The sequence below is a fragment of the Chiloscyllium punctatum genome, chromosome 1 (genome assembly GCF_047496795.1).
Source record: "Chiloscyllium punctatum isolate Juve2018m chromosome 1, sChiPun1.3, whole genome shotgun sequence".
NCBI classification, from domain to species: domain Eukaryota; kingdom Metazoa; phylum Chordata; class Chondrichthyes; order Orectolobiformes; family Hemiscylliidae; genus Chiloscyllium; species Chiloscyllium punctatum.
Window position 1 is genome coordinate 94,630,637 of NC_092739.1, and position 25,019 is coordinate 94,655,655.

Here is a 25,019-nt window from a genome sequence, read left to right on the forward strand (position 1 = left end):
TTAGGTGCATTAGTCAGGGGTAAATACAGGGTTGGTGAATGGATCTGGGTGGGTTTCCCTTCGGAGGGTCGGTGTGGACTTGTTGTGCTTGATATGTTTCCATATCATAGGTAATCTAATCTAGTATCTCATATAGTAACATCTATATAGTTATACATGATTATCTATTCGTCCATTTTTGTGATATCTTTAAGATGTTAAAGAATGACGTAAAACTGTGTTGGAAATGCTATTTAGGAACATTTTTTCAGAGTATTTATACGGTACCAATTAATACTATCAGTCAGACCATATCACATACCACAGCGACCTCTACTGTTACAAATAACTGGATCAACAATTTGAGTTTCTGAATGCAATGGGTGGATTTATTCAAACAATTATATTATTCTGAAGTAAGTGTATGTCATTTAGCCATTAGAAACGTGAGCTTCTTACAGAATACATGAATACATGAAATACAGTGATCTGACTAGTTCACATAAGAACTTTATCACAGCAAAAAATCAGTTTAAAAAATGCAAGTACTTGAATAAAATATCTTGCACTCAACTATTGTACTCTTGTTCCACTAATGTCCAATAATGAAAAGCAACGATAATTATCAAACATTATTCCTATTTCTAGTAACTTTATTCATTCACATATGTAGCAGTTATTATTTAACTATTTATGATAAATTAAAAGACATTAAATAATTGACTACTTTTTGAATTGAAGTTTTTTTCAAAGGTTAGGTTTAGTTTTATTTAGATACATCAACTGGTAGCATATGATTATTTAGGCACAGTTTTATTTTATATTGGTATGCAAAAGGTAATATTTTTCAAACATTTGTCTGGAGTCTCTTGTGAGAGCAGGTAGGGTGTTGCTAGAAGTCTAACTTGATGCATTTATGTTAATGATTTCAGACGCTCACCAATGTGTAACCAGCCACCGATGAATAAGCCAAGTTTTACAGGTGAGTGATTCATTTCTCCACTATAAAAGCTTCGCCAACTTGAATTATACCAAATGACATGTTTTATGGAGCATGGTTGTGATATATTTGTCTGCAGTATAGTCTGGTGGATGCAGGGCCATGCCTGACATTTTCTTATTCCTCACTTGGCCAGGAAATTAAAGACAGGTAACTTATGGCAGTTGATTAACTGACATTGTCAGAATCCACAATACAGGATGTCTTCTTGCATTCTGAGGAAAACTGGCCACATAAAAGTAGGGAAACATGTTTTTTGTACAAATATTTATATCTGATTGTTAACTCTTAGTCAAAACCTTGAGAACAGATCATGAGCATCAATTCTGTTGGCAAATAGAACGTGTCATGGGAAAATCGGTGGTTGAGTAGCAAAATAAAAATAAATGAATAGACATTAGCAAAGCAATGGCGGCACGGTGGCACAGTGGTTAGCACTGCTGCCTCACAGCGCCGGAGACCCGGGTTCAATTCCCGCCTCAGGCGACTGACTGTGTGGAGTTTGCACATTCTCCCCGTGTCTGCGTGGGTTTCCTCCGGGTGCTCCGGTTTCCTCCCACAGTCCAAAAATGTGCAGGTCAGATGAATTGGCTATGCTAAATTGCCCGTAGTGTTAGGTAAGGGGTAGATGTAGATGTAGGGGTATGGGTGGGTTACGCTTCGGCGGGGCGGTGTGGACTTGTTGGGCCGAAGGGCCTGTTTCCACACTGTAAGTAATCTAAGTAATCTAATCTAATCTAAGTAATCTAATCTAAAAAAAATGTGATTTGCAATCTGTTAACACAGCGGAATTTGTTATTTTTAAATACAATTGCAGTTTGGAACAAAATGGTCCACAATATAGCAGAGTCCATTTGACTCGGTTTTATCTCGGTGCTAAGAAAATCCAAAATCACTTCTACTGAACTTGTCTGTCCACATGGGCCTTTAGAATTCTATGAAATCTTTGCTAAGGTACATCATTTTTGTTGCTGGGCAAACCAAATATTTCATACGCAACCTGAAATGGAACATGGGTGGTGAGTTTCCATTTTCTGTAAGTAAATGGTTTCAGACATTGAAAGACAGTTCAGTTAACTTGATTTCTAAAGGGCCTTGTCAGTTGATGTCTCTTTAAACTTAAGTTATTCTATTGAAGAGAAATGTTGATAAACAGCTCAGATGTGTTTAAGGATGAAACTGCCACAGGAGTACTAGGAATCGGTTCCCTTTGTGTATTTCCGAGGTGGGACAGGCACAGGGTATTTCTTGCAAGGAAAACAATTTTTAATAAGTTACTGAAATCATTTCTTGTAAAAAGAACATAATTTTTAAAAAATATAAGAAAGCATGCAAGCATGGAACTGCAGGTGATAAATCTAACTCTATTAGACCCATTTCCTGTGCTTCGTATTGAGGATGTAGTTCAATCTGTTAGTGGGATTGTGTTAATTTACAACTTCTGCAACCTATTTCTGGATACACGTTTAAGTAGTACAATTAGATATGTATACCAATGCTGTTTATGATGAGAATCCTGTTAAAATTTTAATGAGACATTTTGCACAATTTGTGAGTTTGAATTTTTATTTCAATTCAACTGAAGCTATCCAATAAAAAGAGCTTCCAAAATTTTGTTAGAATCTTCCATTTTAAACTATGGGGTGGACTTTACACAGCCTATCCATGTCTCTAGGTAAAATGCCAAGGGGACAGTGAGGGTGGAAGCGACTCCATGTTTGTGACAGCTGCTGCAGAGCAACTTAATGCTGGGAACTGGACTTTTCTGTAGGACTGAGGTGGGCAGCCCACCTTCAAAAGGTGCTGGCCAATCTGATTGACTGACAACTCTGCCATCCCAGCTACACCAGACTGGAGTGGTGGTCTTCATTGAGACGACAAGCAGTCTCCAAAGCTGTAGAGCCTCGACGGACAATTAGGTCCAAGAGTGAAACCAAGAGAGAAAATGCTGGAAAATCTCAGCAGGTCTGGCAACATCTGTAAGGAGAGAAAAGAGCTGACGTTTCGAGCCTAACTGACTCTTTGTCAAAGCTAAAAAAAGGGGAGAAATAGGGAAGTATTTATACAAGGCTGAGAGAAAGTGAGTCATGGCTCCAGAAGCAAAGGTAGCAATAAAGAGGTAATAATGACAGTGCATAGAGAGATTATAGGGAGATTAGGAGCTGGGAATGATCAAGGCTGAAGCCAGTGCTATGTGACAAAATGTGTGGGGGATGACGGGGGGGTGGGGGGCTGGGGGGTAGAGGGGTGAAGCAGAGGCAAAATGGAAAACAGGGGAAACCTTCTCCCCTGTTTTCCATTCTGCCTGTGCCTTATGTGTTGGTGAAGTTGATGAATTGCTCAACCTCGTCGCGGGAGCACGAGGTGGCGCCAGTGCAGTCATCAATGTAGCGGAGGAAGAGGTGGGGAGTCGTACCAGTCTAATTATCAACTTCACCAACATTCTACCCTGACCTTAAATTTACCTGGACCATCTCTGACACCTCCCTCCCCTTCCTGGACCTCTCCATCTCCGTTAATGGCGACCGACTTGACACCGACATTTTTTCAAACCACCGACTCCCACAGCTACTTGGATTACACCTCTTCCCACCCTACCTCCTACAAAAATGCCATCCCATATTCCCAATTCCTCCACCTCCGCCGTATCTGCTTCCAGGAGGACTAGTTCCACCACAGAACACACCAGATGGCCTGCTTCTTTAGAGACCGCAATTTCCCTTCCCACGTGGTTAAAGATGTCCTCCAACGCGTCTCGTCCACATCCCGCACCTCCACCCTCAGACCCCAGCCCTCCAACTGTAACTAGGACAAAACGCCCCTGGTGCTCACCTTCCACCCTACCAACCTTCGCATAAACCAAATCATCCGCCGACATTTCCGCCACCTCCAAACGGACCCCACCACCAGAGATATATTTCCCTCCCCACCTCTTTCCACCTTCCGCAAAGACCGTTCCCTCTGTGACTACCTGGTCAGGTCCAGGTCCCCGAACAACCCGCCCTCCCATCCTGGCACCTTCCCCTGCCACCGCAGGAATTGCAAAACCTGCACCCACACCTCCTCCCTCACGTCCAAGGCCCTGAAGGAGTCTTCCACATCCATCAAAGTTTTATCTGCACATCCACCAATATCATTTATTGTATCCGTTGCTCCCAATGCGGTCTCCTCTACATGGGGAGACTGGACGCCTCCTAGCAGAGCGCTTTAGGGAACATCTCTGGGACACCCACACCAGTTAACCACACCGCCCTGTGGCCCAAGATTTCAACTCCCCCTCCCACTCTGCTGAGGACATGGAGGTCCTGGGCCTCCTTCACCGCCACTCCCTCACCACCCGACACCTGGAGGAAGAACGCCTCATCTTCCACCTCGGAACACTTCAACCCCAAGGCATCAATGTGGACTTCACCAGTTTCCTTATTTCCCCATCCTCCACCTCACCCCAGTTCCAAACTTCCAGCTCAGCACTGTTCCCATGACTTGACCTACCTGCCTATCTTCTTTTCCACCTATCAGCTCAATTTCCTCTCTGACCTATCACCTTCATCCCACCCCCATCCACCCATTGTACTCTTTGCTACCTTCCCCCATCCTCCTCCCTGACCTATCACCTTCATCCCCTCCCCCACATACCTATTGTACTCTATGCTACTTTCTCCCCACCCTCACCCTCCTCTCATTTATCTCTCCACCCTTCAGGCACTCTGCCTGTATTCCTGATGAAGGGCTTTTGCCCGAAACGTCGGTTTTCCTGCTCCTCAGATGCTGCCTGAACTGCTGTGCTTTTCCAGCACCACTCTATTCCGGAATCTGGTTTCCAGCATCTGCAGTCATTGTTTTTACCCAGTCAAGAGACCAGCAGGATTAGTCCTCTATTGGCCATTCAAGTGCCCAAGGGCAGGTGGACAGTCTGATGCCAGCACACTGTTCTGCAAGAGCTCTGAAAGGTCAAGGGCAGATGGATAGGTGGCAATAGGCAGCAAGTGAGGTAGTGTGTGTAAGTCTCGGCTATGTGAAAGACAGGGCTTGGAATTGTGAACTTGGTGTCTTGCTCATTGCCTTCTCCAATTATTGTAGTGTAAAGTCGTAACTTTAAGGGGAAGATATTTTAATTTGAAGTCTGCCTCCCTCTTAATTTGCCATTTTGTTGGAAACCTTTGTCTGAAATGATAAGGTCATTAGGTGCAGAAACAGAAATAGGCCCATGAAGTCTGTTCAGTCTTTAACTGAGATCATGGCTGACCTGATAACCCTGGTAGTGTGGCCGAGTGGTCTAAGGTGCTGGATTTAAACTCCAGTCTCTATCGAGTCGTGGTTTCGAATCCCACCGCTACCAAGATGGCGGCTGATCTGCTGCCCACAGTTGAGCCGAGCAGCATCTGAGCAGGCCCTATGCGTTTAAACTGTAAGGTAGTGATAACCCTCAACTCCACTTACCAGCTTTTTTCCCCAGAACCCTTGATTCCTTCACTGTTGAAAAATCTGTCCCAGCCTTGAATACATTTAAAGATCCAGCCTTGATAGCCCCTGCAGTAAAGAATTCCACAGATTTTATGTCCCCTGTGCACTCATGACTGTGTGGCCAAATTTCGTCCAAATTAACTCCGTCTATAAGTTCACTGATGGACAGCACCATTATAGGCAGGATCTCAAATAGTGATGAGCCAGATTACAGGAAATAGATAGAGTGCTTGGTGGCATGCTGTAAAGATAACAGTCTCTCACTCAACGAAAGCGCTGGTCATTGACTTCAGGAAGCAAGGTGCAGGGATTGACCTGGTCTACATCAATAGAGCTGAGGTGGAGATGGTCGAGAGCATCAAGGTCCTCGGAGTAATGATCATCAACAATCTGTCCTTGTTCATCTACATTGATGCAATGATCAAGAAAGCACACCAACGCTTCGACTTCCTCAGGAGGCTAAGGAAATTCGGTGTGTCCATAAAGACTCTTATCAATTTTCATAGATGCATCATAGAAAGCTTCCTATCCAGATGCATCATGGCTTGGTACAGCAACTGCTCTGCCCAGGCCCATAAGAAATTACAGAAAGTTGTGAACACATCTTGCAAGCCAACCTCCCATCTATTGACTCCATCTACACTTCTTGCTGTCCCTTGCACCCTTCCCACCCTGGTTATACTCTCTTCCATTTTTTGCCATTGGGCAGGAGATACGAAAGCTTAAACACATGTATAGATTTCTCACAGATTTGAGAACAGTTTTTCCCTGCTGTTATTAAATTTCTGAATGGACCTCTCAAATCTCAGATGTAATGTTGATCTCTGTGGTCTGACCAGTGATCTTACTAGTTACAGAGCTTGCTATTTGTTCTTTTGAAATTTTGATTACATCCCAGAGTATTGTCACAGTTTGGACCAGCTAGTGAATTCATAACAAGATAAAATGCAGAAAACAATGTTGGTTCATATTTTTTAAGAATAGTCCTTGGGAACTGGCAAGTGGGTGCCATTGAAAAGCGAGTTAAGGAGAATTCAGGATCGGTATGTTCCTGTTAGAGTGAAAGGCAAGACCAGCAGGAGTAGGGAACTCGATGAGAGATATTGAAGCTGAGATCAAGAAAAAGAAGAAAGCATATGCCAACTGTAGGCAGCTGGGGTCAACTGAAACCCTTGAGGAGTATAATGGGTGTAAGAGTACACTTGAGGTAGAAATCAGGAGGACAAAAAGGGCACAAGAGGAAGCTTTGGCAGATAAGGTAAAGGAGAATTCATGGAGATTCTACAAGTATACTAAAGGCAAAAGAATAATTAAGGCCTCTTAAAGATCATCAAGGACATCTATGTGTGGAGCCACAGGAGATGGGTGGGATCGTAAATAAATATTCCACATCTGTATTTACTGTGGAGAAAGATATGAAAGCTGGGGAACTCAGGAAATAAGTAGTGACAGCTTAAAAAGATCCCATATTATAGATGAAGAGGTGCTGAAGGGCTTAAAACACATAAAGGTCGATCTCGGATGTGATCAAGTGTAACCCAGGATATTGTTGGAAGCTAGGGAAGAAATTGTATGGCCCATCCTTGTATCATTGGCAGCCGCGAGGGTAATGTTTTGCCATTAGGTGGCAGCACCAGCAGGTAGGTCATGTTCAAGCTCTTGAGCCTGCCTAGTCTCAGCTGGCTGCATCCTTTTGCTCTCCTTTCTCGTCTTTTTCTTCACTCTTTTCTTCATCTTCTGATGTCATGGAGACGCTGGAGCGGTGTCTGTGGGGTGTCTGCAGTGGCGGGGGCATTGCCTGGAGTGGCGACTTCTTGAGGTCTGGGATTCCTTGCAGAAGCCCTGGAGCTGTGGTTTGAAGATCCCTTATACAGAAGATAAACTCTATTTATGTAATTTTTAATTATTTTTGTAACTCAAAGTGGAAATGGATTGTGGCAACAAAACACTTTCCACTGTATCTTTCTCGGTATGTATGACAATAAATAACTCATTATTTAAGAAAGGCTGCAAGGAAAAGTCAGGGATTACAAACTGATGAGCCTAACATCAGTGGTGGGTAAGTTGCTGGAGGGGATTCTGAGAGACAGGAACTGGATGTATTTGGAATGATTAGGGATGGTTAGCATGGGTTTGTGCATGGAATATTGTGTCTCAAAAGTTTGACTTCTTTTGGAGAGGTGGCCAAGAAGATAGAGGAGGGCAGTGTGGTAAATGTGGTCTACATGGACTTTAGCAAGGCCTTCCGTATGGTATCGCATGGTAGACTGGTTGGTGAGGTTAGGTCACATGGGGTGCACGGCGAGCTAGCCAATTAGATTCAAAGTTGCCTTGACTGTAGGAGACAGAGGATTGCAGGAGAGGGTTATTGTTCAGATTAGAGTCCTATGACCAGCAGTATGCCTCAAATATCGGTGCTGGTCCACTGTTGTTCCTCATTTATAAAAACAATTTGGATGAGTATATAGGAGGCATAGATAGTAAGTGAGTGGCTGACACCAACATTGTTATTATAGTACACACTGAAGTTATAAAAGAGTACAGTAAGAACTTGAACAACTTGGCCAGTGAGCCGAGGAATGGCAAATGGAGTTTAATTCACATTACTGTGAGGTGTTGCATTTTAGAAAGATAAACCAGGGCAGGACTTACACAGTTAATAGTTGGGCCTGGGGGCGTGTTGTTGAGCAGAGAGACGTAGGGGTGCAGGTACACAGTTCCTTGAAAGTGGCATCACAGGTAGACAGGATGGTGAAGAAGGCGTTTGGCATACACTGGCCATAGCACTGACTACAGGAGTTGGGGCATCATGTAATAGTGGTACAAGACACTGGTAAGGCCACATTTTGAGTCCTGTGTACAATTCTGGTTGCCCTAATAAAGGAAGCATGTTATTTAACTGGAAGGGGTACAAAAAGATTCACTAAGTTCTTACAGAGTTTGGAAGGTTTGAGTTATAAGGAAAAGCTAGATAGGCTGGGGATTTTTTGCACTGGAGCATAGGACATTAAGGGGTGACCTTCTAGAGGTTTATGAAATTGTGAGGGGCATACATAAGGTGAATAGCCAAGGCATTTTCCCCAGAGTAGGGGAGTCCCAAACTATAGGGCATAGGGCTAAGGTGAGAGGGGAAAATTTAAAAGGGATGTGAAGGGCAACTTTTACTCATAGAGGGTGTTGCATGTATGGAATGAGCTACAGGCAATAGACAATTGGTGCAGGAGTAGGCCATTCTGCCCTTCGAGCCTGCACCACCATTCAATGTGATCATGGCCGATCATCCTTAATCAGTATCCTGTTCCTGCCTTATTTCCATAACCCTTGATTCCACAATCCTTGAGAGCTCTATCCAACTCTTTCTTAAATGAGTCCAGAGACTGGGCCTCCACTGCCCTCTGGGGCAGAGCATTCCACACAGCCACCACTCTCTGGGTGAAGAAGTTTCTCCTCATCTCTGTCCTGAATGGTCTACCCCGTATTTTTAAGCTGTGGCCTCTGGTTCGGCACTCACCCATCAGCGGAAACATGTTTCCTGCCTCCACAGTGTCCAATCCTTTGATAATCTTATATGTCTCAATCAGATCCCCTCTCAGTCTTCTAAACTCAAGAGTATACAAGCCCAGTCGCTGGGGTCTTTCAGTGTAAGGTAATCCCGCCATTCCAGGAATTGACCTCGTGAACCTACGCTGCATTCCCTCAATAGCCAGAATGTCTTTCCTCAAATTTGGAGACCAGAACTGCACACAGTACTTCAGGTGTGGTCTCACCAGGGCCCTGTACAGCTGCAGAAGAACCTCTTTGCTTCTATACTCAATCCCTCTTGTTATGAAGGCCAGCATGCTATTAGCCTTCTTCACTACCTGCTGTACCTGCATGCTTACCTTCATTGACTGGTGTACAAGAACACCCAGATCTCTCTGTACTGCCCCATTACCTAAATTGATTCCATTTAGGTAGTAATCTGCCTCCCTGTTCTTGCCACCAAAGTGGAAAACCATACATTTATCCACATTAAACTACATCTGCCATACATCTGACCACTCACCTAACTTGTCCAGGTCACTCTGTAATCTCCTAACATCCTCATCACATTTCACCCTGCCACCCAGCTTAGTATTATCAGCAAATTTGCTAATGTTATTGCTGATACCATCTTCTATATCATTAGCATATATTGTAAAAAGCTGCGGTCCCAATACCGATCCCTGCGTTACCCCACTGGTCACTGCCTGCCATTCCGAAATAGAGCCGTTTATCACTACTCTTTGTTTCCTATCAGCCAACCAACTTTCAATCCAAGTTAGTACTTTGCCCCTAATACCATGTGCCCTAATTTTGCTGACTAAACTCCTATGTGGGACTTTATCAAAAGCTTTCTGAAAGTCCAGATACTAGATCTCCCTCGTCCATCTTCAGAGTTACATCCTCAAAAGGATGTAACTACCCAACCTACCAGAGCTACGAAAGGAAGTGGTCGAGGCAGGTAAAATTACAACATTAAAAAGACGTTTGGACAGTTACATAGACAGGAAAGGTTTACAGGGTTATGGGCCAAACACAGGCAATATGGAGACTAGTTCAGTTTAGGAAACATGGTTGGCATTGACAAGTTGGGCTGAAGGGTCTGTTTCAGTGCTGTATATCTCTATGACTAATATTTTCTTTTGTTTCTATTTGTTTCTCGTCTTGCATCTGATTTCTGACAATAGAATGCCGACATTACAGAGGGCTGGGTGGAGAATCTGTCTGGTTTCCAGAAAGATTGTGGGAGCATGTTATGAAAGACGGCAGTCTAGTTTCATCTCTTCCCTGAACCATCATAATAGCAATGGATCTTTGATATGGTGTGGAAGTTAATCTAACGCTCATTGCTTCATCAGTGTTCTAAACATTGACATTGAAGGAAAAGCCTTGCTTTGGATAGTCCAGTTCGTTACACAGGAAAAGCAAAGAAAAATGTCAATTGTACGGGTAAGAGGAGTGTTGGGATCATTGCTGAAAAATTAATATCCCAGAAATTATTTGACAAGTGGCGATCACTGAATACTGGAACAGTGAGAGGACCTGGTTTGGAGGTGGGTGGAACTTTAGTTGCATTCTCTCAATCGTCTGCTGCAATTTTGCATTTAGAGTCTTCAAAACCTTGATCATATGTATGCTGTTTCTTCAGAGTTCCATTATTTTTCTATTGCAAAGAACCTGTGGAATTGCCAACTGGCGTCTGTGCAAAGTTTGCTGTGCCAAACTGTTATTTTTTGTCCATCGTGACTTTCTATCATTTATTTATTCATTTATACAAGTCCTTCAACCCTAATTATATTGAAGTGTACTTTAGTGAATATGTCAAACCATGCCAGATGTGGACTAGATAAATATAGATCATGTATCTTTGGTATTTAAAGTCACAACCAAATATAGAATTCAGAATCAAGCAGGATTAAAATTTAGGTTAGTAATTTAATTCACACAGAAAAGGAGAGGGCAAGAGGAATCAATGGAATAATAGAGGGGGAATGGCAAAAAACGATAGGAATTCAGCGTAAGGGGTGAATAGGTGGGAAACAGTGAAGCAATAAATTGATTGCGGTAAGTAGGAATGGAGAAATGTAGAGAGAGATTGGAAGGAAAAATATGTGGGAAGAAAGTAGAAGTGTGGGAAAGGCAGTTGAAAGAGTAGTGATAACAAAAAAGATTAGGGAAAACAAGAGGAGGAAATGGCAAGTGTAAGAAGAGAGAATGGAGAAGAAGAAGGAAAGGAGAGGATTACAAGGAAGATTGAATAGCATAAAGCTATAAATGGAGATCAGGGAGGGGAGAGAAATGAAAGGAGGAGAAAGAAAAATATAGTTTCAGGAAACACAGAGAGGAAACACAGGAGGGAGGATTGGAAAGACGGAAGAGATGCAACAGGGAGAAAGGAAGGCAGAAAAATGGTAAGGGAGAAAATGAGGGTCAGTTATTTCATAGGAAGAGAAAGAGAATAGTAGAGCATGGAGTAAAGTAGTAGATGATAAAGGAGACAGACAGAAACAAAGAGGAGAAATAATATCATAAGATATAACAGCAGAATTAGGCCATTTGGTCCATCGAGTCAGCTTTATCATTCAATCATGGCTGATATATTTCTCACCCCTATTTGACTGCCTTTTCTGTGTCAACACTGACCCTCTTACTAATCAAGAACCTAGCTACCTCTGTCTCAAAGACATATAGTGACTTGGCTTCCATAGCGTTCTGCAGCAATGATTTCCACAGATTCATCAACCTGTGGCTGAAGAAATTCCTCCTCATCTCAGTTCTAAAGGGTCATCCCTTTACTAAGGCTGTGCCCTTGGGTCCTAGTCTCTCCTTATGGTGGAAACATGCTCTGCATGTCTATTATATCAGGGCCTCTCGGTATTTTGCAAGTTTTAATGAGATTCCACCAAATCCTTCAAAATTCCATTGAGTACAGACCCTGAGTCCTTTAACCTGTCCTCACATGACAAACCCTTCTTCCCTGGGATCATTCTTGAAAAACCTCCTCTGAACCCCCTCCAACACCATCACATCCATTCTCAGATACAGGGCACAAAACTGCTCTCAATATTCCAAATGTGGTCTCACCAGACCCTTACACAGCTTAATATAATTTGATTTGATTTATTGTAGTCACATGTAACTTAGTACAGTGAAAAGCTTTGTTTTGCGAGCAGTATAGGCTGATCATAGTAAACAAGGACATACAGATCATAGGGTGCTTAGACAGAGCAAGACATACAGGTTACACTGCACAGGAGATGCATAAAGCAAGGTCAACAGTAGCAAGGTCAACAGTAACAAGATCAACATTCTTTGAAGTTAGAGAGTCCATTCATCAGTCTAATAATGGCAGGGAAGAAGTTGTTCTTGAACCTGTATGGTCTTGTATTCTCGTCCTCCTGAAGGAATGTCAACATTGTAATTGCCCTCCGAAATGCCGAAGCTACATGTTAACCTGAAGGGAATCCTGAACTAGGACTCTTAAACTCCTTCTGTGCTTCAGATTTCCCAAGCCTTCTCCCCATTTAGAAAATATTTCTCATTTCTATTTTTTCATAATGCATAACCTCACACTTTCCCACACTGAATTCCAACTGCTTCTTCTTTACCCACTCTCCTAACCTATCCAAGTCCTTTTGCAGTCTCCCCACCTCCTGAACACTTCCTGTCCCTCCACCGATCAGTGTGTCATCTACAAACTTAGCAACAATGCCCTCAGTTCGTTCATCCAGATCAATAATGTATAACTTGAATAACTGTGGCTGAACACTGCACTTGTCTCTGGTTGCCATCCTCTACCCTCATTCTCTGCTTTCTGTCAGTCAGCCAATCTGTTATCCATGCTAGCACCTTGCCCTGAACCCCGTAGGTTTTTACATAGCAGCCTCCTGTGCGGCACCTTGTCAAAGGCCTTCTAGAAATCCAAATGGATCATGTCCATTGGCTCTCCTTTCTCTAACTTGTTCATTCACTCCTCAAAGAATTCTAACAGGTTTGTCAGACTGACCTCGCCTTGATGAAGCCACGCTGACTCAACCCAGTTGACTGTGTGTCTTCAGAGAATGGCACAGTTTCATCCTTAATAATGGATTCCAAAATCTTACCAATAACTGAGATCAGGATAACCGGCCTATAATTTCCCATCGACTGCCTCCCTTCCTTTCTTAAAACAGTTGTGTTACAATGGCCATGTTCCAGTCCTCTGGGACCCTCCCTGACTCCAGTGGTTCCTGAAAGATCACCACAGATGACTCCACTATCTCCTTGGATTCCTCCTCAGAACTCTGGGGAGTAGACCATCCGGTCTGGGTGATTTATCCACCCTCAGACCTTTCAGCTTCCCCAGCACCTTCTCCTCAGTGATGGCGACTACACTCACCTCTGCCCCCTGACTCTCTCAAAGTCATGGCATACTACTGGTGTCTTTTACCATGAAGATTGATGCAAAGTGCATATTCAGTTCTTCCGCCATTCCTTTGTTCCCTATTACTACTTCTGCCTCATTTTCCAACAACCCAATGTCCACTTTTACTCTTTTCTTAACTTTTACATATCTGAAAGAACTTTTGCAGTCTTCTTTCATAATACTAGCTAGCTTACTTTCATATTTCATTTCCCCGCTAATTGCTTTTTCATTTGTCCTCTACTGCTTTTTGAAGGCTTCCCAATCCTCCAGCTTTCCACTAATCTTCACCACATTGTCTGCTTTCTCTATTAGTTTTATTCTGTCCCTCCTTCCCTTGTTAGCCATGGTTGTCTCATCCTCCCCTTAATATGCTTCCTCTTCCTTAGGATGAATTTCTGCCATGCCTCCGGAATTACCCTCAGAAACTCTTGTGTTGCTGCTTCACCATCTTCCCTGCTAGGTTTTCCTTCTGGTCAACTCTGGTCAGCTCCTCCCACATAGCTTTGTCATTACTTTTATTCTCCCTAATCGTAATACTGTTAGATCTGATTCAATCTTCTCCCTCTCAAACTCCAGGATGAATTCTATCATGTTATGGTCACTGTCGCTTTCAGGTTCCTTCACCTAATCAAGTCTGCCTCATTACACATCACCAAATCTCTTGTGCGCTCTACTTCAAGCTACTTCAAATAACTATCGTGTGGACATTCCATTAGTTCCTTTTCTTACGATCTGCTGCCAACCACTCTGCGGAAGTCCTCCATGATTATTGCATTGTTTTTCTTACATGTCCTTTCTATCTCCTGATTTATTTTCTTTCCCACCTTCTGACTACTGCTAGAAGGCTTGTACACAACTCCCATCTGAGTCTTTTGTTCCTTTGCAGTTTCTTAAATCTATCCACATAGATTCTACTCCGATTCGATATCACTTTTCGCTATCAATTTAATTTCATTTCTTTTTAACAAGGCTACCCTGAGCCCTCTGCCTATCTTCCTCCCTTTTGATAAGACATGTCTCCTTAGGTATTTAGTTCCCAGCCATGATCCCCTTACAGCCATGTCTTTGTGATGCCCACAAGATCATTTACCTTATGCCATAAATTGCATGCATTTAAGTACAATCCCATCAGTCCTGCAATGACCATCCCTCTTCTCATAGTTGTCCCCTCAGCTGCTGTGCCTGAAGTAAGATTCCTGACCCTTTCTGCACACACACAGACACATGCACACTCTCTTTCTCTCTCTCGCCCCCTCTCTCTCGAAATAGTTTAACATCTGTGACGACTCTTCCCACTTGAATCCTGGTCCCTGATAAGTTCAGGTGGAGCCCACTGCAGTGGTACAGTTCTCTCCTGTCTCAATATCACTCCTTTATCCATCTGCTTACTTCCCTAATCTTCTTATCTCTTTGTCAATTTGCACATGGCTCAAGAAATAATCCAGACATTACAGCCATTAAGGTCTTGTTTCCCTGATATTCTCCAAACAGGACCTCCTTGCCTACTCTTCCCAACATCGACCACAACAGCTGTATTCTCCCCCAACCCCACCCCCCCATAAGACCATAAGACATAGGAGCGGAAGTAAGTCCATTCAGCCCATCGAGTCCACTCCACCATTCAATCATGGCTAATGGGCACTTCAACTCCACTTACCCGCATTCTTCCTGTAGCCCTTAATTCCCCGAGACAACAAGAATCTATCAATCTCTGCCTTGAAGACATCTAGTGTCCCGGCCTCCACTGCACTCTGCGACAATGAATTCCACAGGCCCACCACTCTCTGGCTGAAGAAATGTCTCCGCATTTCTGTTCTGAATTTACCCCCTCTAATTCTAAGGCTGTGTCCACGGGTCCTAGTCTCCTCACCTAACGGAAACAATTTCCTACCGTCCACCCTTTCCAAGCCATGTATTATCTTGTACGTCTCTATTAAGTCTCCCTTTAATCTTCTAAACTCCAATGAATACAATCCCAGGATCCTCAGCCATTCCTCATATGTTAGACCTACCATTCCAGGGATCATCCGTGTGAATCTCCGCTGGACACGTTCCAGTGCCAGTATGTCCTTCCTGAGGTGTGGGGACCAAAACTGGACACAGTACTCCAAATGGGGCCTAACCAGAGCTTTATAAAGTCTCAACCTGAGTCTCCTTGTACGCTGACTTGATGACCTTCACTGTGGAACAGTTCATGCAAAACTCTGATCCCGTTCACAAAGGAAGCTATTTGTCCCACTCATTATACACCCATACCACAACAGCCAGTTTTCTTTGTGCTCTCCCCCTCCAAGCTTGAATGGCTGACTAGACCATGGAGCAATGATCATTTTGACCAGCCTCCCTGCAGGCTCTTCCCTCATCCACACAGGGAACACATACCTCATATCTGTTGAACAGGTCAAAAGCTGCATTTAGGATCCTCCACCTGCCTCACTTGTTGCCCACCCTCCTATCCCTGATCAGTGGCCATATTTGAATTATTTAAGCTCCATACTGTGGCAACCTGGAATACAGCATCAAGGTAACTCTCCCTCTCCCTGAAGCTCAGACTCCAGCTCCTTTTATTCAGAGAACCAAAGTTCATCGAGCTGCGGGTGTGGTCCCTGTGGCTCTCAATGGGACCCTCCAGCTCCTACATCAAGAAAGAACAACACATCAACTGAGTACCACTTCTAATTTTGTTAGAGATTGTATTAATTGATCAAAAATCTTAGACAGTCTTTAAGTTATTATATTCCTTTCTGAATCTAAATCACCTGTAAAGAACAGGGTTCCTGTGTATCCTGAAGCTCTGAGATAAATTCCTCCAATTGAGTATTTTATAATTAATTACTGGATATTAGATACTGGATAATGTATATTGGAAACTGTACACTGTACACATTTGTACACTGGCTAAATTTATCCCAAACTGGCATTGATTAGCTGCTGGTGAGCTGTCTTCTTGAAACACTGCATGTTGTAGGGTAAAACACAAAGTGCTGTAAGGAATGTAGACCCAGGATGTTGATACACTGAAGGAACAATGATATTATTCCAAGTCAGGAAGGTGTGTGGCTTGGAGGTGAAGTTTGTATGTATCTGCTGCCCTTGGTCCTTCTAGCTAGCAGAAGTCCCTGGTTTGAAAGGTGTCATTGGGCCCTTGGTGAGTTGCTGCACTATATGTTGTAGATGCCACACACTCCTGCCACTGTATTTTAGTAGTGAAGGGAGTAGGTGTTGAAGATGACGGATGGGGTTCCAGTCATATCGAATTCTTTGTCCCGGATGTTGTCAACTTGTGGTCATGGTTTGGAAGGTGCTATCTGCAAAGGCCTGATGAATTTCTGCAATGTATTTACAGTGCATGTAGTTAGTAAACTTTACTGCTACTGTATTACTGTTGCCAAGCCAATTTGGAGATGGACGCTGATGTCAAGGACGTGCACCTTGAAGAAGTTCTTCTCCTCCTCCCTCCACAAGGATCTCAGTGAGTCTCTCTCTCTCACTGCACCCCCAAGGTTGTCTCCACTGCCTGAAGCTCTTCAGCCACGTCCTGAAGGCAGACCGGCTACTATAGCCACATCTCATTCCTCAGCACTGACCACTTCAACTCCCCCTCCCACACTGCCAAGGCCATGCAAGTCTTTGACCTCCTCCATTGCCAAATCCTAGCCACCCAACACCTGGAGGAAGAACACCTCATCTTCCATCTTGGAACCCTCCAACCACACGGGATCAATGCCGATTTCACCAGTTTCCTAATCGCCCCTCCCCCCCCCCCCACATTTTTTCCCAGATTCAACACTCCAACTCAGCACTGCCCCCTTGAACTGTCCTACCTGTCAGTCTTCCTTCCCACCTATCCACTCCACCCTCCACTCCAACCTATCACCGTCACCCCCCATCTCCATCTATATATCTCATTCCTATCTCCCTTCCCTTGCAGCCCCAATCCCTTCCCATTTATCTCCACCCCACCAAACATTCCTGATGAAGGGCATATGATCGAAGTGGCGACTTTCCTGCTCCTCGGATGCTGCCTGACCTCCTGTGCCTTTGCAGTGCCACACCTTTTGACACCGATATCCCCCCCTTACATACATTCTGTGCCTTGCTACCCTCTGTACTTTTTCCAAGTAGTATTCAAAATGGAGGGGCACTGATTGATGGTAATCAGCAGGAGGATGCCTTGTGCATATTTGCCCTAATGCCATTAAACCTCAAAGTTAGGGACTACAGGCCTACTCCCTCCTGATTGGATACCTCTGTGCTGCCACCTCTTTGGGAATGATCTGCAAAGTATGATTCTGGAGCATAAATGATGGTCAATTGATTGACTCATCTGTAGGACAGTTAAACATTAATAAGGAGTAGCTTGCAGGGTTGACAGGGCTGGTAAAGCCATAGTCAGTTCCAATGCCTGCATCCATGCAGAATGGTCTCTGTAGCATCTTTCCTGGTCAGAGAGTCACCGATTTACGCATGTCTAACTTACAAATACTTGTACCTCCAATCACAATCCCATACAGGGCTGTAATTTTGAAGATTTGATATACAAACGTTACCTGTACTTATGTAACACAGGGACTGCCTGTGTTCAATTTTATAGCAGTTTCATTCAGCTGAGTGGCTTCTGAAGCCATTTCAGGGGCCTTTTGAGGGTCAGTCACATTGCTGTAGGTCTGAAAGCATAATGTAGTGTTTTTTTCTCTTTCTGGATGATGATGGTTGTGCTTCTTATTTCTAGTATTTTCCATTTTTCTTTCAGACTGAAAATAGGTCAGAGCAACAGATCTGGTTGAAGCATGATACAAATCATAGAAGCCATTAGGTGGCAGGGTCCTCCAGGTGCTCCGGTTTCCTCCCACAGTCCAAAGATGTGCAGGTTAAGGAAGCTCAAAATCAAGGATTGCTATGAACAACATATCACATTAATATGGAGCCTTTAACAGAGAAAATACTTCCCAACATACTTCACAATAGTGTAATTGGAGGACAATCAACACAATCAGAGGGCATTAGCAGATGTTACCAGAGCTTGAATGAAGAGGTACGTTTAAGGATGTTCTTAAGACATTGAGATAAGTGCAGAGGTGGAAAGGGTTAGGGAGAGAAATCCACAGTTTATGAAAGAAACCACAGTCAATAATCATAAATAACAGAATTGTTATAATGCAGAAGTATATGTGGATATAGCAGGAATGTTTAGCAAGTTTGCAGATGACACCAAAATTGGTGGTGTCGTGGAAAGTGAAGAAGGTTATCTCAGACTACAACAGGATCACAATCAGATTGGGCTGAGGAGTGGCAGATACGTTTAATTTAGATGAATGTTTGGTGCTGCATTTTGGAAAGGCAAATCAGGGCAGGAATTACACACTTAATGGTCGGGTCCTGGGGAGTGTTGCCAAACAAAGAGATCTTGGGGTGCAGGTGCATAGTTCCTTGAAAGTGGAGTCACAGGGAGACAGAATAGTGAAGAGGCTGTTTGATACGCTTACCTTTATTAGTGCATTGAGTACAGGAGATGGGAGGTAATGTTGCAACTGTACAGGACATTGGTTAGGCAACTTGTGGAATTCTGTGTTCAATTCTGGTCTCCCTGCTATAAGAAGGATGTTGTGAAACGAAAGGGTTCAGAAAAGATTTACAAGCATGTTGCCAGGGTTGGAGGGTTTGAGCTATAGAGAGAGGGCTGTTTTTCTTGAAGCGTCGGAGGCTGAGGGGTGACTTTATAGAGGTTAATGAAGTAATAAGGGACATGGCTAGGGTTAAAAGACAAGGTCTTTTTCTTGGGGTAGGGGAGTCCAGAACTAGAGGGCATAGTTTTAAGGTGAGGGGGAAAGATTTAAAAGAGGCCGAAGGGGCAATATTTTCACACAGAGATTAGTACGTGCGTGAAATGAGCTGCCAGAGGAAGTGGTGGCGGCTGGTACAATTAAAGCATGTAAAAGGCATCTGGATGGGTACAAGAATAGGAATGGTTAAGAGGGATGTTGGCCAAATGCTGGCAAGTGGGACTATGTTGATTTAGGATATCTGGTCAGTCCGGACGAGTTGGAGTGAAAGGTCTCTTTCCATGCTTTATATCTTTATGACTCTATGACTATAAATCATTCAGCCCAGTTGTAGGTGACGATTTTATGTTCAGAACACCAACAGATTAGCCATGATCTTATTGAATGGCTGAATATCTTTCAAGGTCTGAATAGTCTGCTTCTGCTCCTAATTCTTATCTCCATAACAGCACTTTTCAAACCCATGACTTCTCCATCGAGAAGGACAAGGGCAGCAGATGTATGGGAACACCATTATCCACAAGTTCCCCTCCAAGCCACTTACCATCCTGAGTTAGAAATATACCATGGTTTCTTCACTTTTTCTGTGTTAAAATTGTGCAACTCCCTCCTTAACAGCATTGTGGTGAACCTGCAGTGCTTCAGGAACGTAGCTCCCTTCAAAGGTAGCTAGCGATGGACAATAACACCACATTCTGCAATTGGAAAAAACATTGAATTCACAGCCCCTCTGATAATTAACTCTACATGCAGTAAAATTTGGACAAGTTTCAGTTGGGACTTACCAGTGGCAGGTAGTATTTACACCATATAACTGTCAGGTAATGTCTATCTGCTACAAGCGAGTGCTTAGTCATTGATTTTTAATACTTAATAACATTATTATTGTCCAATCTCTCACTATCTACAGCGTACGATTGTGATAGACAGAAATGTAGCTAGATCAGCCACATGCAGTGGACAAGGATAGTGCTGTGGTCATTGTTAATTTGGACTTTCAGAAAACATTTGGTAAGAGTACCACATGGCAGGTTAGATAGCAATTTGTCATAGTTGGGAGGTTGATAGGTCCTTGGCAGCATGGATTAGCAGTTGACTGAAAGATAGGAATCAGAGGTAGGTATAGATGGGCAGTGCTCAGATTGGAGATGGGTTGCAAGTGGTGTTCCCCAGGGACTGATGTTAGGATCATTGGTTTTTAAGATTTATATAATAATTTGGAGATGGGTGTTGACGGAAAAGTCTTCAATTTGCAGATGACGCTAAGCCAGGGAAAATAGTGAAATGTGAAGGTGTTCCTGAGCGACTTCGGAGGGACATTGACAAGTTGGCCAAATGGGCAGGTGAAATTCAATGCACAGAAATGTGAGGTAATGGTAGAGGAAATGTGGAGAGACAATATATTGTAGGGTGTAGAGGAGCAGAGGAACCTCAGGATTCACATACCATAATTCTGTAAAGGTGAAATAGTTGGAAAGAGAGCTTATAGAATCAGGAACAGAAATTGCTAGAAAAGTCAGCAGGCCTGGTAGCATCTGTGGAGAAATATCAGAGTTAACATTTCAGGTCAAATGACCCTTGTAGACTCATACAGCACAGAAACAGACCCTTTGGTCCAGCCAGTCCATGCCGAACATAATCCCAAACTAAATTGGTTCCAACTACCTTCTCCTGACCTATATCCCTCCAAATCTTTCCTATTCATGTATCTGTCCAAATTTCTTTTAAACTTCAGATTAAACTAATCCAACTTGTCTGCTTCTGGCCCATCCAAAACTTTCCTGTTCTTGTACTTATCCAAGTGTCTTTTAAACGTAATTGTACCCACATCCAACATTTCTGTGTAAGTTCATTTCGCACAGGCACCAGTCTCTGTGTCAGATGTTTGTCTCTCCTGCTTTTTTAAAATCTCTCTCCTCTCACCTTAACAATGTGTCCTCTAGTGTTGAAATTTGCCACCCCAGGGAAAAGACAACTACCATTAACTCCAACTATACCCCTCATTATCGAGCTATTTTCAGTGGTACAGGCTGCTTGAAACACATGCATTAAGAGTCCAAGCAATCATATAATTTCCTCAGATGTTCTGAAGAAGAGTTACTCCACCCAGAATGTTAACTCTGATTTCTCTCCACAGATGCTGCCAGACCTGCTGAGACTTTCCAACAATTTCTGTTTTTGTTTCTGCATCCACAGTTCTTTTGGTTTTTATTTAAGTGAGTGTTTGCAGATTGAGGCGTATAATATAAAAACAAGGAAGTGATGCTACACCTCTACAAATCATTGGTCAGATCACATTTGGAGCATTGTGTTCAGTCTGGGCATTTTATTCAAGGAAGGATGTTCAAACCCTGGAGAAAGTGCAGAGGAGTTTTACTAGAATGATGCCAGGAATGAGGAATTCAAGGTAGAAGGAAAGATTAGAGAAATTGAGCTTATTCTCTTTGGAGCAGAGAACATTAAGAGGTAGTTCCCCCTGCTTTCCAGCCTATCATCAGAGCCACCACTGTTCGTATTAAGTGCAGCTCAGTAAATAGTCTAAACAAAAACATGCAAAGTGGGATACATACCTTTGAGATTCTTGATAGTCTCATATTCCCCAGCAAATTCAATTGTCCATGTTAATCAGTGGGTTTGAATTGTGTTTTCGTTGGCTATCCATGACCCATTGGAAAATGTCATAGGTACCAAAGACAACAGGAAGACTTTGGCATTAAACATCAGTTTGGGAAAGAGCTGTTTCCTGTTTTCTGCTTGGAAAGTTCACTGCAGCTTCTTTGTAAGTTTGGTTTGATTTCTAAGAAATCAGACTTAAACAGAAAGCTTCAAATGTTGGCATGTTGAAAACAGTGCACTTCCATTTTCTCCTTGTACCCAATACAGTCAGAAGCAGAATGACTGTTTTGGGGATGTGACCCAGTGTCTTTGGCTCAGTTCTATAGTATTGTAGTACACAATCAGTTTAAAGAAATGGATTCATTTCCAAATCAATAATCAGCTGACATTGCATTGGCAACATTATGAACAGAAAATAGTTTAACTTAGTGACTTGAATAACTTATCTCACTCGCATGTTGTTACCACGTTTCCATCGAGTTAGATTGTGATGTGGGAAAGAAAGAACGTAACGTTTGTAACTAGTGAGATCTTAAATTTGGGAAAAATACTAATCTTTATATTGATGTACAAATAAGGCCAGATTGATAAAAATCAGGTTATAATATTTGTCATTCACACAGTCTGCTATTTTCTGTCAATGAGATTATTCATCAAAATGAACAACTTGCAACATAGTTGCCAGTTAATCTGTTTGATGTAAGCTATCTATCAACTATGCTTACAGTAAACTGAGGAAGAGTCAGAATTAAAGTCCTCCTTCTCACTGTGATCGTTACTTGGGTCATAACTCTTGTAACCTTGTGGTTCTCTACCCTGCTGATTATATATTAACACGGTCTCTTTATCTGCATTCTGTGGGCAGAATATTCAGAAGGCCAGATAGACATTTGTACAGTGCAGACTGAAATTATGTGTTAGGGTTATGCATCGTGTAGCTGACTCCATGGGAGTTGACCAGGGAATTGAACTTTCTGACATGAAGTTCCTCTGTATCTGCAAGAATCCATTAAAGTTGGAGAATTTGGAGGGTTCAGCGTCACTTCAATGAATAATTTCTCAGGTAAAGTTAGAAATTAAAACCTGTTTTGACTCCTGCACAGCTATTAAAAACAGAATCGCAGCAACTCAGCACAAACCCCACCTCCCTGACAGCCACACACCAACCTGACACCCCAGACCCAATATGTCCTGCCGCCTGCTCCTTCAACTGCAGCCAACCAGACACCCCCAGACTTCCAGAAACTGATTTCTATTTAAAAATTAGAGAAAGCACGCTTGATGTGGTAATGATTTGAATACCAGATGGCACTGATTAAAATTTAGGAATAAGAATGAATCCCAGTCAGAAATGCTTTACGAAAAAAAACATTTTTACTGTAAGTTATCTGGGTTGGGCTTTGAACTAAATAATTTCACAAAGTGTTTCTGGAAAAGAGAGAAGATTGAGATATATTAGAATGTGTGGGCTTGAAAGGCATTATTGCATTTTCCAATTCTTAAAATGTCTTTTTCTATGAATAGAACAAAGTGATGATGTGGGAGTAGACCTACTAAATGGTGTTAGTTTCCTAATCTCCCTGAGGTGATTCTTTATCCGGTCCCCTTTTGTTATTAGATATCTTAAGTCTGTCCTTGATAAGTGGTTAGGTATTGCATTTTAATTATATGGGATTACCTAAAGTCGTGACAACACAATGGCAAAGGCCTGTTTAATCCATAAAACAGCACCCATCACAGATTTGTTTGGATTCTAAACAAAATTGGACATCTTACATCACCGAGATGTGACCAATGCAGTTACTCCTGTCCTAAAGAAAATACCAACTGTGGACCTGCATTGAATCTATGTGGGAGGAGGGGAATGGAGGATGGGAGAAGATGGGGAGGTAAGACAAGTGATGGATGGCAATGCCATGCACTCTTGTAGATCCAGGAGGAGCACAACATAAATTTCATAAGTGAAAAAGGGTGCGGGAAAGATTAGATTAGATTCCCTACAGTGTGGAAATAGGCCCTTCGGCCCAACCAGTCCACACCAACCCTCCGAAGAGTAACCCCCCCAGACCCATTTCCCCTCTGACTAATGTGCCTAACACTGTGGACAATTTAGCATGGCCAATTCACCTGACTTGCACATCTTTGGACTTTGGGAAGAAACCGGAGCACCCGGAGGAAACCCACGCAGACACGGGGAGAATGTGCAAACTCCACACAATCACCCAAGGCTGGAATCAAACCTGGGATCTTGGTGCTGTGAGGCAGCAGTGCTAACCACTGAGCCACCAAGCCACTGAGCCAAAATGATGGCCATGACTAGAAGAGAGTACCATTGAAAATGCAATCAGCTAAATTTAATGCTGATAATGAACAGTGCTTACTTGTCCATTAGTAGAACACTGGCACAACCAAGAAGCAATTCAGAAGAAATTTATTGGTAACATAAAAGCATTTAGAAGTTTTTTTTTTACTTTTCTTTTCCTTTAGAGAATTCCTTCTTCATATTCTCTCATTTTCAAGCACACTGGTATGGGCTCATTTAGTCAAAAGAGAACCCTTTCTATTAACTTGTCTTAATAGTAAACTTGTCTCTTGTTGCCCCTTCAGTAGAGGTCAGAAGTGCCTACCAACTATGGGAGCTATTTTAAATGGGAAAATAATCACGTAATTGTACAATTTATCATGGTTCTTATCAGTGTTGGTTTAATGAACAATGTTTTTCATGCCTCAACAAAGAAGATGAATCTGATACAGAAGGCCTCCCCATGATGTCAACATCTTCCCACTCTATAGGTAGTCTTAATGATGAGTCATCGCCACAATAGAAATGCCAAAATGTACAAATTCTCTTCTACATGCATCACCTCAGGAGAGCTCTTTTACAGCTCCAAAATTAGTGTGTGCATGTACAGGGTTCTAGCTGTCAAATGTGCAGACCTCTGAGGTGAACTGGTGGGAGTGCAAACATGCAAACACTTGGAGTTAGAATAGCATTGACTGACTTTATTCACAGCACAATGTTAGAATTGGGTACTGACAGAGTTTCTGTCCATGACTTGCACCAAGAAAAACAGAGAAGCCTTAATTGTTAGAATAAATTGGAAGTGGCAAGACTTTATGGTCTGGTGCTCCAGAAAATAATGTGTTACATGTCAGAATCGAAGGCTGATATTACATCCTTGATACTTGGGACATCTGCTGAAGATGTGCTTGATGTTGCAATATGCATCATGGTTTCATTACTGCAACC

The 25,019-nt window shown here is 42.8% G+C and overlaps 1 protein-coding gene and 1 non-coding gene across 2 annotated transcripts in view; both read left to right on the plus strand.

The window, feature by feature from the left end:
• pde4d (phosphodiesterase 4D, cAMP-specific) overlaps positions 1 to 25,019 on the plus strand; it is a 1,329,084-nt gene that overhangs the window by 1,172,131 nt on the left and 131,934 nt on the right. Inside the window, exon 9 of the mRNA XM_072571159.1 lies at positions 912 to 961. Within this exon, the coding sequence (XP_072427260.1) occupies positions 912 to 961 (50 nt within the window). The remainder of the gene's footprint in view (positions 1 to 911; positions 962 to 25,019) is intronic.
• Positions 5,237 to 5,318, plus strand: trnal-uaa (transfer RNA leucine (anticodon UAA)). The gene has a single exon. It is a non-coding gene; the product is annotated as a tRNA-Leu (tRNA).